The sequence below is a fragment of the Mus pahari genome, chromosome 7 (assembly GCF_900095145.1).
Source record: "Mus pahari chromosome 7, PAHARI_EIJ_v1.1, whole genome shotgun sequence".
Lineage (NCBI taxonomy): Eukaryota > Metazoa > Chordata > Mammalia > Rodentia > Muridae > Mus > Mus pahari.
In genome coordinates this window covers 36953027-36967964 of record NC_034596.1, presented here as the reverse complement: position 1 = coordinate 36967964, position 14938 = coordinate 36953027, and the positions used below count along the sequence as shown (strand labels likewise).

The following is a 14938-nucleotide window of genomic DNA, read 5'->3' as shown; positions in this document are numbered from 1 at the left end:
AGGAGTATTGCCATGAAGAGAATTCAATGTTTCTGAGACACAACAGCTGCGTAGTGGCACACAGTGGCATATGACTTTCCCTCTGAAACTACAAATATTTCTCATAAGCTTCTGAGCTATTTTTGGACAGTATCACACACACAAAACGTTAGCAGGTCTAAAGAGCTTATGAACATTGTAAACCCAGGATTTTGTAAGTTTTACAGGGTCGTGATTTTATTAAGCTAGTCAAAAAGGTTAATAAAGGTTAAAGTGGCAGAAGACAGGAGCAGCGTTGTGATTTGGGGTACTTACTCAATAATGAAGTAGTGTGGCAGTTAACACATAGTCTGGCAGTTAAAAGTGAATGTGAGAACCAAGGCCATTGGCTGACTCAAGGATTCACAATAGTCTGCAGTGAAGAATTTGATACTGAGTACCCAGTGGGTCCTGATTTGTTTCCCATTGAATGCTGGATGATTTGAAAAGAGAGTATGGGAGGTAGCGTCTTTCCGCTTGGTTTCATCTTTCCTGGGATTCCTACCATATTGGGATAATTTGTTCTGCTTGCTTCTAATAAAAATGGAACAAGTAACAGATTTTAGCTTGAACTCTGTCAGAAACAGCATACTGGATTCATATATGATGACTTTAGTAGAATATCTCTTATACTTCATGCTATCCTCTAGCCTGAGGTATGAGTTTATGGTACTTTGTTGAAGGACTTTGAAGAAATCTACAGAAATCATGATTTAAAAAAAATAAAAATCATGCCACTGGATAGCCTGCATTAGTGTCAGGTTTGTTTACCTATGCTGGACACTGTGGTAGGCACTGCTTAAACATGACAATATTTCATCTCTACAAATATTTCATCTCTACACTAGGGCCCCCTTGCAAATAAGTAAATTGGGAGGCAAAAGAAATCACAAAGCTTGCTCCACATGATACAAATGGTCAACAGATATCAGGCCCAGGAGTTGGTATTTTCCAATGTCACAACAACTGAGTGATTTTTACAATTAATGCTGAACATAAATAAAAAGCAGATCACACCAATACAGCAATAAGTTCTTAGGGCTCACACACAAAGAGGAGTCAAAATCAAAGTTAGTGGCTATTAAATAATCACAACCCTACCACTTGCGCATTTGGCAGCTTTATTTTGCTTTTTGAGTATTTTCCCATTCATTTGGATTGTCTGTCCTTATGAAAGGTACCAAGAACTATTAACAGCAATTAAATAGAAACAACATACACACAATAAAAACAATAAGTATCTCTTTAACCCAACACAATTTTTTCCTTTATTAGATATTTTCTTTATTTACATTTCAAATGCTATCCCGAAAATTCCCTATACCCTCCCCCGCCCTGCTCCCCTACCCACCCACTCCCACTTCTTGGCCCTGGCATTCCCCTGTACTGGGGCATATAAAGTTTGCATAGTCTAGGGGCCTCTCTTCCTAATGATGGTCAAATATGCCATCTTCTGCTACATATGCAGCTAGAGACATGAGTTCTGGGGGTACTGGTTAGTTCATATTGTCCAACACAATTTTTTTAAAAAACTTATTTCAAGTTATGAAACCCATTCCACCACTTACCTAGCTAAATCATTTGAGTATGGGAATAACTAAACTCCAAAACATTTTATAAGAATACTTAAAATACAAAAGCCTACACTCCAATGAGTGCACACAGACACAGGAACGCACAGGCGGGGGCATTTTACACACACACACACACACACACACACACACACACACACACACCATTCTGAAAAGAAGCTAATCTTTTGCCTCTTTTGTTCACATTCACTGAACACATATATTCAAACCCAGAGAGATAGCCAGTGGTCTTTAAACTGTTTCATTTAGTTTCAAATCTCAGCCTCACTTATAAAAACAGTTGATGTTCATTTCAGCCACTGGTGGTAAGCAACGTAAAGCCTAAGTGTCCTGGTTGTTCTGTTTGAAAAGAAAGCATAAATTACACACTTCCACCCCTGTCAAGTTCCCCTTTCCAAATTAGTCCAGCTAAGGAGCATGTTATCCCTCCCTCCCCCCTTTCCTGCCTGCAAAATCCAAGTGAGACAAACACAGTGGGGCTGAGATGACATATTTGAATGGAATTCAGACCCACCAGTTCCTGTTTATGTTTCTGATTTGAGAATGTTGTCTTCCCATTCACCATACATTAGGAACTCTGGAAGGCCATAAATGGTGTCAGGTTACACACAAGCAGGACCAATGAACATTAATCATTACTTCCAGTCAACTGGCAAAAGCAGCAGCTGATGGAACACTACACCCTCCAGCTCTTTATAAATGACATTCCAGAGAGCCAGGCTTTGTGCGTGTGTGTGTGTGTGTGTGTGTGTGTGTGTGTGTGTTTCCTTTCAGTCTCCATTTTATGAATGAAACTCCAGGCTCTACGGAGTCCATTCATGGAAAAAAAAAAAATGCTTACAAGGCTTTGCCCCTAGGGATCAATCAGTCATGGGTAAAACTGATATGATTGGTTTAAGACAGCCTTCAGCCTTCCATTACTGACTTAAAATGCAGTCCCTGTCCATTTGACCTGTGTTAATGCATGAAGAGTAAATCCAGACTGTAGTCTCAATTCTCAAATCAAATCACTCGCCAAGGCCACTTACAGTAACTGTAGATTTAGAGCATATTGAAGCATTTCTTAGAAAAACTGATAGCATAGACCAGTATCGTGGTTTGGGAAAGTTGCTACTTTAACCAGAATCAAATGAGAAAAAGCCACACAACCCACGCTAGGCCAATAAAAGCTAAGTCAAACTGTGATAACTAATCCGTGACAACTATTATAATGATGAGATCAATTAGGTAAATACCACTGTCACTTTTCACAATTGAAGCACCTGAAACATCAGTCTACTTGTTGACAAACCCCTGGTTGAGTAAAAGAAAATTATCATTGGAGCAACAGATAGAAAGTTAACATCTTCAAAAAAAAAAAAAATCAATAGTTCCTTCTTTAACATTCCCAAGTGCTTCTCGACTTGCAGTTCTTTCAGCAGTAATATTAAAAGTTAGGAAAGAGCGAAGGTAAGTGACAGCATTCCATGAAAGGAATGTGGCCTTGAGTGACGGCGCAGAGAGCATGAGCCTCTGGGAGTGTCACATCTCAGGTACCAAAAGCCAGAGTTTATAGAACCATAATCAGAGTTGCACTGGAAATGACCAAAAAGAAATAGAAATGTTCAAAACGATCTAGTCTAAGCCATCACAAGGATGAACTGAAAAGGCCCAGTTCTAACCTAAGCAGTGTGACATGTGTATTGTAACCTAAGCAGTGTGACGTGTATTGCCAGCCATCTGGACCGGGGAAGACAGCAAGTCCGTCTTCTGATTACTGTTCGGCATAGGAACATATTTGCAATCAACAGGCCCTGTGTTCACACCGGAGTAACTCACTAGGGAAGCCTTGCCGTGCCTGGAGAGGGCAGAGGCAGTCCAAAGCAGGATGGTCTGTGTTAAGTCTGTTCTTACTATAGCATTAGGACAGTTCAGTCTTTCACTAACAGCCTCTGAGAGCAGGCAAACCAAATGCTAGAAAAACAGGACCGTGGTCTTAGCTTAGAGGCTCAAGATTTAAATAATGGAAGAAGATACATGGGAAGAAGATAAACCTCTGTATGGGATACTATTAATGAATAAATATACACCATTTTAAGTCTTTTTTTTTTTTTTTTAAGTTGGGTTTTTGTTTGTTTTAAAGACATGGTCTCACGCTGTAACCCCGATGGCCGAGGCTCTCTTTGTAGACCCAGCTGGCCTCAAACTCTCTTCTGCTTGCCTTTGCCTCCAGGTCCTTTGCCAGCAGACCCAACATTATTTTATATTTTTAAGAATTTAATGTGCAGCATAACCTCCATGAGTCAATACATTTAAAACATAATTAAAACAGTTTATGGAATATAGCCTAACAACTATTAGGAGATAGATATTAAAATATATCCAAGTTGATTTGTGATTTGGCTCCAGTACTTAAACTGAAATGTGAACAACCTCCTAACTTTAACTCCACGAGGCACAAGAGCAGTATGCTCTCGTTAGGAGCTATAATTCAAATTTTGAATTGTGCTCACATTCAGGCTTCAAGATAAATGGTTGGGTTCTTTCCTGTGATACTGGTCAGTGGCTTGATGAACTTCATTTCCTTGTCCGTCACATGAGCACAAAGATAGGAAAGCTATAACGCTGCGTTACTATTAAGGTATACTGCTATCTAAGTTAAACGTATTAAGCAGGTTTTTTTTTACTTATATTTTCTTTCTAAATGTGTTGAGAATAATTTCATCATTCGTGAAGGAACCTCCCTAATTTTTTTAAAAAGAGTTAAAAAAGTTCTTGATATGGTGCCTCTTCCTATTTTCAGTGCTCCATTCTACCAATTAGGAAATGAACGGAGATAATTGTGTAGCTGATCAGGGAAGGTGTAGATTAGGGAGGTTGCACTGAATCTCATGGCACCAAAAGATGCTCTGCCTCTTTGGTCACTGAACTCTCTAAATAAAATCCCAATTCTGATTTGATTTTTAAAGACGACTAAAAATGGTTTCTTCAGTAAGAAATCGATGAATTGTCAATAGTATAAGTATAGACTTCTCTGTCTGTAAGCAAAAGTGTATATGTTATGGTTGGAACCCGCATGTTGCCCTAATGGGCTCTAGAAATGAAGAACTGGTCTCCTGTTCTGAGTGGTATTTGGGAGATGGTAGAAAGAAGGAATTGGAGGAAGTCTCAGTTACATCTCAGTCTTCCAGGAGAAACCTTGAAGATTATATCTGGTCTCCAGCCACCCCCTTCCCATCTCTTTGTGGAGATTGTGGGCCATGAGCAGTCCAGCCCCCTCCTACACATTCCCACCCCACAACCCAGTGATGTCTGGTTTCACCCTCCACCAAGAATCAACTCTGCCAAGGACTATGGACTGACATCTCTGAAAGCCTGATCCAAAATAAATCCTTCCTCCTCTCCAGTTGTTTGTGTTAGGGTAGCTGTCACTGATGACAGAGGTCTGGGATATTGTTAAAGGGCAAAGTAACAATGAGGGTATTCATACTCTGAAGACACACTATGAGTAGTTCTAACCATCTTATTTTTATTATTTTTTTTTTTTAGTGTTTTACAAGTTTAATCAATGGATTAAGTTGCTGACAAATTATCTCCAAACACATAAAGGCCACCCTGAGACTATTAAGATGCATATAGCCACACTGCTCTTAGTGCCTTACCTATGATTTTATTTTTTTGACCATATAAGCTTCAATTTAAAATCATGCTCTAAACCCGGCAGGTGGAAGCCCAAGCTGTGCTCACAGAGTTAAAGCTCACTTCACTGCTGTCCATCTAAATGTTTAGGACGATGAGTCAACACAAGAAAACACAGAACAGTACTCAGGACATAAGCACCCTCTCCTAGCCCCATTTCTGAACGTGAAGAGGATTCAGAACTCTTGGTTGAAGTCTCAGCCAAGGCCCATGAGAATACTAGACATATACTTCAATTATCTTCCCATTTCTCTGCCTACAGGTCATATTTTGACACTAGCTAATGACAGAAAACAAGTCTTAAAAATTTCTAAGTTGATACAACCATATTTGGGGGACATGGGAGAAGTTGCTGAGGTGAAGAATGGATGGGTTTGCAGTGAATCAAAAGAGGGACATGCTAGTCCTCCAAGGGCTTCCTGTCACCTGTTTCAGCTCTTGCAGGACCCCACAAGTTGGCTCGTGTGAAAATGAACAGAGCTGACAGAGTTCTCAAGTCTTCTGTTCCAGTTCAACTGTAGGTACTGTATACCAGGATATTAAAATGAAAGACTGAAGTCTGATAGGAGGGCTCAGACAAAATCAAGTTGCATACAAAGGACTTGTAGCTAGTGGGCCATTATTCATTTGCTTGTCTTTCTTCTAATTATTATTGAGCCTTTGACAGAAGCACTTTACAAAGAGGTGGTAAACTGATAAACTCATGGGTTTTTTTTTTTTTTCAAGATTTATTTGTTTTTATTTTATGTGTATGAGAATTTGTCTACACATATGTATGCTCACCATATGTGTATCTGATGTCAACGGAGGTCAGAAAACAACTTTGGATCCCCTAGAACTGGAGTTACAGGCAATTGTGAACTGCAGTATAGAGGCCAGGAACCAAATCCGCATCCTTTGCAGGAGCAATGGGCACCCTCAACAGATGAGCCATCTTTCCAGCCCTGATATTCTCAATTCTTAAAGATGTTTGAGACACTAGGCAAGGTGACACTTGCCTTTACTCCCAGCATTCTGGAGACAGATATCTGAATTCATCAAATTCACGTAGTGAATCCCAAACCAGGTAGGGCTGCATAGTGAGGCCCCCCTCTCAAAAGGGAAAAAGAAAATTGGCGATAAATTTGTTAGGAAACAAAAAAGTAAGAGAAAAGATAAGATAATAAAACTTAATCTTAAAACTTAATCTTTTACAGGATTTGAGGTCTTATAATTTGCTACCTTCAAGCAGTGAACATCTAAAACTTGAGTAGAATTTGACCCTTAGCCCGTGTGATTTCCTAAACTAGGGAAACACAACCTCTAAATCTGAAAACACGTGATGCTTTTCTAAACCCTGGGTCTCAGAGAGCCTTCAGCCATATAGAAGTTCTTCATCCAGATTAAGGATTAAATATTTACCTCATTTAAAATGCAAAAATCTGTAACATAATCCCCTTTATTCTGAACAAATACAATGAAACACCATGAACTTAGCAATAAGTTTATGGAGATAGATAGATAATATGATAGATAGATAGATAGATAGATAGATAGATAGATAGATAGATAGATAGTACTGCAGAGGTTGAGAAGGACGACTTGTGACAAATTCAAGGCTAACTGGGTCAATACTGTGAGACCCAGGCCATCTGTGGTTACATAGCAAGACGGTCTCCAAGGCAAAAAAGTAAGATGAATAATAAACTCTCTATCTCACTGATGTTCTAACATGGCATAGATAGTTAGAAAAATGGACAAACACGTTTATGAAAGTGGAAGGCTGCATAGAGGAACTCTGTTATACATTCCACATGAAGCATTCCACACATCCTGACTGTATGGTTTCTTGTCCAATGAGTGCTGTATATACATTTAATTTTAGAAGGCAACTAACCAACAAATACAAACCTGTGTGGTGCTTCCCACAGCACTATCTGGCTAATGAAGAGAAACAAATCAACAGAGTAGACATACTGCCTTAACTTTCCAACATAGTGCCATGATGTAACTATTGCACACTGTATGGCCTAATAAATTAGCTCCTTGAATATCTAGTTCTTTTCTCTTCTCTGTCTGATCCAACCCCCCCTTTCCTTCCTTGAATAAAGATTTCTACTCTGATAACATAATATTTTGAATTTTTTATCTTAAATATTCGGCAGTTAAAATTGCGTTCCTGTAATTATAATTATAACTAATAGACCTACCATTTCCCATGTCATAATTAATGTCAGGTTTTATTAGAGCACAATCATGCTGTCTTTTCTCTTTGAAGACATCTTTTATTGTCACAACATTTATAGTACATTGAATTAAGCAATAAAGTATCCCAGAATCCCTCTGAAGCAATAACTTTAGATCACAGATTCTAGATCAACTCATGCAGAAAACACATTTTTTTTTATATTGTTTAAAAATCACACATAAAGTACGTCTTAAAGGTTTAAAACCAATAAGAAAAAAAGAGACTGGTGATTCAATGATAAATATATTAGAGTTCCTAAAAGGTTATTTAATGTGCCCTCAGGAAAGATGAGTGCTAATGACAAACAAAATACCCAGAGATCACCCTTGTTGGTCACAGTATGTGATACATACAAAGGACCAACTGAATAGCACCAAAATGTGTTTTGACATCCACAGATTAATGAATGATTCTCTCCTAAATCATATCCCAAAGCTCTTCCTTATAAATCACAAAAGTTCAACCTTTGCCGTTTAACTATTCAAATACAGCTGAATCCTACAGCCAAAACTGGGATTAGAATTAAGAAGTGTTGTATAATTTTCCATTTTAAAATATAATTATGGAGGGCGTAGCATAAAATCAATATCCCTCAAATGTTAAGTAGAATTTTACAAGCCAGTTGAAGACACGCGGTACACTTAGAAGAGAAAAGGCAGCTACACTTTTAAGATAGGATGCTGGATACCTGATGATGACCTTAAAGAGGTGGCAGAAGGTGAGCTTTTGAAGCACACACACAGTGGCTGACTAACATCCTTACTGTATTTGACCCATAGGAGATTCAGTTACCTCTTACAAATCCGCCCCTTAAATGCTTGCCTGATTAGACTCCTTAAATTTCTTCCTGCTTGGTTCACAAAATATAAATGCTCAATTCCACGCTACACATACATGTGTTTGTGATATAAACATGAGAAGATACATGTGGAAAAAATTAGAGAATCACAAAAAGATTCAATGTTACTCCTCTAGTATTATACGTTTGACAACAGCAAAATAGAAAAATTTCAACATATTATATAAATCCCACTGATTGACTATTTATACTAACTTAGATAATTTCCACCTGTGGCTTCTTTAAATTGTTGATTAGTTCATTAAACTTTACTGTAGCAAACTAACAATAGCTAGAGATAAGCAGGACAGCAGTTAACAGAATTTGAAATTAACACTGAAATGTGTCTTTTACCTACAGTAGAACCAAGCATTGGATTTCAAGATATTTAATTATGGAAACCCAAAGGCAGATATTAAAAGGCTCTAAACTCACATCACTAAGAAGAATTTTAAGAAAGTTCCCAAGGTACACAACCTCACTTATTTTTCTAAACTGCAAATGATCTAAAAATTAGATAAATTTGGTTTTTTGATTCTTTGAGAACATATTTTGCAAACAACACAGAAGTCCAGCTCAAATTTAGCTTTTAACCAAACCTCTTAAAATTAACCCTAGAACTGGTTAGAACCAGTGTTTCTGCAGAGACAGGCTTACCTGTTTTCCTAGCCCTTGGCCCAATGTTACCCTAGACTTAGCGAGGCCTAACATAACAAACTTAAGGATCGTTGCTTCTGCCTTTTCCCTCTAGACCTCGCTGGAGGCACAAACAGATGTTCTGCCCTCAAGAAACCATGCCTGAGCAGAATTTATCCAAGCTCCAGGAACATCAGTTGGACAGGAAATTCAGGGTTGCTGAGAAATTACTGTGTTTTTGTGCTTTTTGAAGCACGCTTTAGAGTCACCAATGCCCTTAGTCCTTTCCCTTCCTATCCTGTGAGGATGGCAACGGAGGGAGAGCCTTTAAGTCACAGGGACCCCTGTGCTGAACTCTAAGAGACCTTCACAATAAAGCAGATTGTTTTATTCAATAAAACCTGGAAGCGGCTTTCTGTCCCCTAAGCAGAACTCAGCAGTGATTACAATAGGTCTTTCATAAAGGATGTCCATTCACTTGCATCCAGATGGAAGGAAATTGGACTCCTCTCCTCTATCTCCACATCTAAAACCAGCTATGGACCTAGCTACAGTGTTAGCAATAAACATTTCCAGGTGGGTGGTACCCTCCTTACAAAAATTACCCTTGACTTCACACATCTTTGGAAATACCTAGAAGTGTAAAAAGCTTATGTCCCAATTTCACAGAAAAACTCAATAGAGACAAGGTAGGTAAGGTTTTGAGTTTCAAAATTAAATGTTGGCAAAACTTGGTGGTAACATTTGGAATCAATTTGAAGCTTCTTTACCTTCAGGAAGACCTCTTTCCTCTGACAGATGATATGTAGTAGATTTTCCAGCTCTCTGAGACAAAACTTAATTCGGTGAAGGAATCTTAAATCTGCATTTTTATTTCTGTTCCTCTTCTAATATATAAGAACTCTTACTTTAGGACCACTGGAATTTTTGACCCCAATGATTGTGTTAAGTTACCAAGTGTAAATATCCACCATAAAAGACCATTTCTTTGCAAGTGTCATTTCTAAATAACATTACCATAGCAGTATACAAAAGAAAAAAGGAAAAGGATCAAGAAAAAAAATTACAAGTTTCTGCTCTTAGTTGAGTAAGCGCAATTCTATAAATTATACTGTCTTTGAAGTAGTTTCATTTTCAGACATTCTTTTTTTTTTTTTTTAAACATCATCTCATGTCAAAGTCTTCTGATAACCCATGTCCTCAACTGTAGAAAGTCCCAAATACAGGATAAAATCAGAATAGCTACTTACAAATTAATGGTCAGACAGCACCCAGTCTAACAACCATAATCAAATCAACAAGGGAGGTGAAAAGATGATTTACATGTAATTCCACGAGAGGATGGGCATACCTGAATCATATGCAAAATCTCTGGGTTCCTGTTTGATCATCAAAGGAGGGGGGAAGCTTTGGCTGGCTGCACCGCCAACCATGGTGGTATGTTCATAGACTGGGTCGTGGTACTCCTGCTTAAAGCCTTGTGGTGGGAAAGGGATGTTTGGCTCAGACATCTGGCGTTGGTACATAGGACGCCCTTCCCTTGGCATTGTCGGCAAAGGAGGAAAAGAATTACAGGGTTCAGAAAGCTGGCGGCGAAATCTGGAGAAGAGAGGGAGCGTGTTTCAGATGAAATGGTAACACAAAGTTGTCTTTAAAGGACTTACATAATTCCTAGCTGCTAGAGAACCAAATGTCTCAACGTGAACAGCTTTAGTGAGCCTCTGATTTCTTTCTTAGAACAGTAGTGCTATGATTTGTTTTAAATCACATGATGACGTGTGCTCGACTTTTAACCCATCCATTGCAAACAATTCAGCATGTCATGCAGTTAAAGGTGTACTGCCAGTAGCTAGAGAACAACCAACTGTTGGGGATCAATATGAACTCTGACAGCTAAAATGACCAATTTTAAGCTAATTGGATCATTTACATAACTTCTAGAAGAAAGGGTTCTCAAATAATGAAACGTAAGAAAAAAAAAAACAAAAAACACGGATAACAGAATGTGATTTCCAATGGCATTCTCTCTCTTTAAATTCTGTCACCAAACTAACCAACGGTCAAACAAAAGAGCCACCAAACAAAAACCTACTTACTGGCTTGCCTTTCTTAACCCCCCAGAAATTCAGGAAGCACAGGAGAACTGAATCTCTTCGCAAATCAGCAGGCCTTTAAATTCTTCAGCAATGTCCAAAATAACAATGTGTTCTTGTAAGAAATAAATCTTGGCATATGAGGACTCTTTTTTTTTTTTTTTTTTTTTTAAGTTTCTCTCTGTCCTGTCAAACAACATTACAGGACATTCTGGATCCTATGACCTCCAAACTGTGGAGTTGATTAAAAAATAAGCACACGTACACAGCTGGCCATCTAAGATGTACAGGTTTGGGGTAAGCCAGGCTGTTGAGGGCTTGAGGAAGTTCTCAGGCCTAGGCAGAGGACTGGAATTGAGTCCCATGCTCCTTCCCTCTTGGTAAAGATTGGCTGAACACATAATTGTTCTGTTCTGTACATCTCATCCATAATATCATTGACCCACCACAAAGATGTGGACTGATTAAAGATTTAAAACTACTCTAAAAATGCCCCAGGAGTGCTTAAAAAATAACCTCTAAAACATATCCGTGAGCAAATATTAGCCTATTAACCCTCCCCACTAAAAGCGTCCTGGAGACTTTAATTTTGAAAGTTAGCATTTAATTTCGGTAATGTTAAATGAAAATAAGGCAAAAGCCAAAGAATGGCAGAGCAATTGCTTTAGCATTCGGAAGCGCACTCCCTGCCAGGGCTTAACTCTAGGTAACCCGGCTACCAGGAGAAGCCTGGAAATTCCACTTACACCTGCACAAAATAAACTTAGAAACCCAGATATTGTGAAACCCACAGCGGGGCTGGCTGGCACTGCATGCATTTCCCTTCTCTTGCTTATTTCATTAGCCAAAAAAAGAAACAGAAATTATCATTAAGAACTGTCAAGGAGTGAATCAGAAAATGGTAACTTGGAGATAAAATAAGAAGCTGGCTCCTTTCTGAAGCCTTAAAAGGAAGCTAATATCGCTCGCACTGGAAGCATTGTAAGGAAGCAAAGCTATTTGCTTTTTATGAGTCAGTGTGATTTGTACTTGTTCTTGTGAGCGGTCATGTATGTATCAGGGACATGAATCCTGGGAGAATGTATGGCTTGGGTGTCATTCTGGTGAGCCACTGACCATTGGTAAAGAGAAAATGAGGAAGAAGTTTGGAGGCTGTAGGACAGTAGTAGGGAGATGAACTGGTGGGTAAGGAGAGTCGGTATCTGCACTGGGAGCGGCTGAAGAAAATAGACCGGTCTCTTGCACAGTGGGTTCACGAAGACGTGCCAAAGGGCTGGCCTGAGGTGTGCGCTGAGGCTGAGGAGAGGAAGCTGCTCGCAGGCCAGCTGGCTGTAAACTGTTCCCAGAGTGAGGTGGGGTGCCTGGGCTAGAGGGAGCTATCTGGGGAAGGGATCTGTTCCCAGAGCAAATTTGCCATTTATAACCAAGGGACTGCCATTTGTTGGCCAGAGCCCTCTAAGAAATCCTCATCAGAAACATAAGGCTTCGGAGATTTTCCTGGGATTGGCCAGCTGGTGCTATGCTCAAAACTCAGTTGGGGGGCAGTGGGAAAAGACCCCGAGCTTCCCTCTTGTAGTTCCGGGCCGGCTGTTGTTAGTCTCAACTGTTTGACTTCAAGTTGAGAGACAAAAATGGATCTGGCCGAAGCACCTCCAGTTAGGTCATCTAAAAACAAGCGCACTACCTACTCAGCAGTCACCTTGCCTACACAGGGATAGCCAGCCTACACAGAGGGAAGACGACATAACCTATAATTCAGTGCTCATTCGAATTGCAGGGCACTTGGTGACAATAAATTCGGGTGCGTCTTCAGAAGAAGACAAAAGCAGGAGTTTGACATCCCTGCTTATTCTCTGGCCCTGCGCAATGTGCTCCTGTTTAAAGGCCTACCCTGCAACAGGCATTCTCTCATCTGTATTTACAAAACTGCTTGCACGGAGAGATGCACATAGCATTTCACCCTAAATACATCTCCAGTTTGTGGAGTGAAAAGGGAAAGGCAATAGGAGGCGTTGAGGAACTACAGCTCAGGAGAACTGGGTGATGGGAGCCAAAGGGAGAGGGCATGGTTTTGTTTCACATGGGGAAATTAGATTTCATGCTCTTCCTTTATAGCAAGGAGTAACTCAATTTGAGCCTGTGGTATAAAGTGTTTCTTTATACAGCCAGGTTTGTCTGTGGTACCCCTGCTTCCTCTGATGCCTGGGAGGAGACCTTTTACATCAGCTATTTTTACAATGATGTATCTCAGCCAGTTCTGGTTGTCATTCATGGATGAACTTTTGAAATTTGGGGGATCCAATTGTTAATGTAGTTTTATATTGAGTGTGATTGTGCAACTTTACAATTAAAAGGCAGATTTTTAAACAGAAAGACAATAGAAACTCTAAGCTCTGAATTTCCTAATGATGTCATTCCCACTTCTGCTCTTGGAAGCACCTAATGCAGGCTACAGATACTACATAGAGGTGTGTGGTGCACGTTTCTTTCTAGTTAGTATTCAGGGCTGTCACAACGATAGTTGCACAAGAGGCAGTATTTGCCATCATCTCAGTCCACACTTCAGATAAAGTCTTTTTCTCTCATGGAGACGATTGTTAAAGAATTTCCTGGACAGCACTGGTAATGGGGACCAAAACAGAAGGGATGAATTTAGCTGAATAGAGTAAGCCTGTGTTCTAGCTCATGGATTAAAGAAGTACTTCCTCTAGAATGGCCTTGAAACTTCCCTCAGAGTCAACAATCTCCAACTACATGCCTCTCACCAGGTAGCACTCCAGTTCTTGCCTTGTTCATTTCTAAGTAACACTCATTTGGCAACTGTATCTCTGAAGCATTTTTTAGTGTCCATAGTCATGGGTTTATGGACATTAAATAGTCATTTGCAAGGAAAGCAAACACACTAATCAAGTAAGTTATACTCTGTAAGACTATGTCTAACTAAGCCATTCAATGTAAGGTAATGAACCTAATTTTGTAAGCCACCTAATAAAATGAGCCTACTAACTTTGCAAAACTAGTGTACTCACACACATGAATGATCTAGTGTAACGTTTAAGTGAAACAATTTATGAGAAGTGAAGGAGAAATTTCACTTTAGCAAACAGTTTAAACCTTTACAAAAGAACTGTTTGCAAATTATCTTCTCCATCAACTATTTTTATTATTGATAGAGCAACCTTTTACTGAAAATATTTTGTACAAATGTGCCAAATTAATATGCTTACCTTAAAACGCTAGAGATCTTCAGAAGAGCTGTGGGTAATACCCTCCATGGAAGCTGAAACTGGTGGAGATTTTTACTTTTTCATCTGAAAGGGTGTCTGCAGCTTACCTGTGGTCCATGGGGTAGGTGCTGTCTGGTATGGACTGAGAAGGAGGGATGTGAGCTGGGAAGGCCCGGTCAGGTTTCGGAGTATGAGCTGTGTTTGGAGATGCATGGTGTAGTGGGGACACTGGAGTGCTGGATGGTGTCGGGGGATTGGAGGGCCTCATTCCCACTTGTGGCTTCTGATCATAGGCACTGCCCAGAGAACAAAAGAGAGCATAGGTTGTGTTGGAGTAATAGTAATTTTTAAAGATCCCCATCCTAGGGAAAGAACAAAAACTTACCTTAGACATAAGTCATAAGGAAGCTAAACTCCTTTGGATTTTGATTATTTTAATTCGAGAATCTCTAAACATCAAAGCACCCCATGCTCTTACATAGAAAATGGCATACAAAATTGGGTAATGACTATTTGAAACATACATTTTCGGATGTATCTGGAGGATATCATCCTTAGTGAGGTAACCCAATCACAAAAGAAGTCACTAGATATGCACTCACTGATAAGCAGATATTAGCCCAGAAACT

General features: G+C 39.5%; 1 protein-coding gene across 3 annotated transcripts in view; it reads right to left on the bottom strand.

Annotated features, from left to right (window-relative positions):
- The window catches only part of Etv1 (ETS variant 1), an 87771-nt gene that overhangs the window by 22225 nt on the left and 50608 nt on the right, over positions 1–14938 (bottom strand). For all 3 annotated transcript variants that reach the window (XM_029540876.1, XM_029540877.1, XM_029540878.1), the window contains 2 exons: positions 14417–14605; positions 10341–10588 (listed from right to left, as the gene is read on the bottom strand). In XM_029540876.1, coding sequence (XP_029396736.1) covers positions 10341–10588; positions 14417–14605 — 437 coding nt within the window. The remainder of the gene's footprint in view (positions 1–10340; positions 10589–14416; positions 14606–14938) is intronic.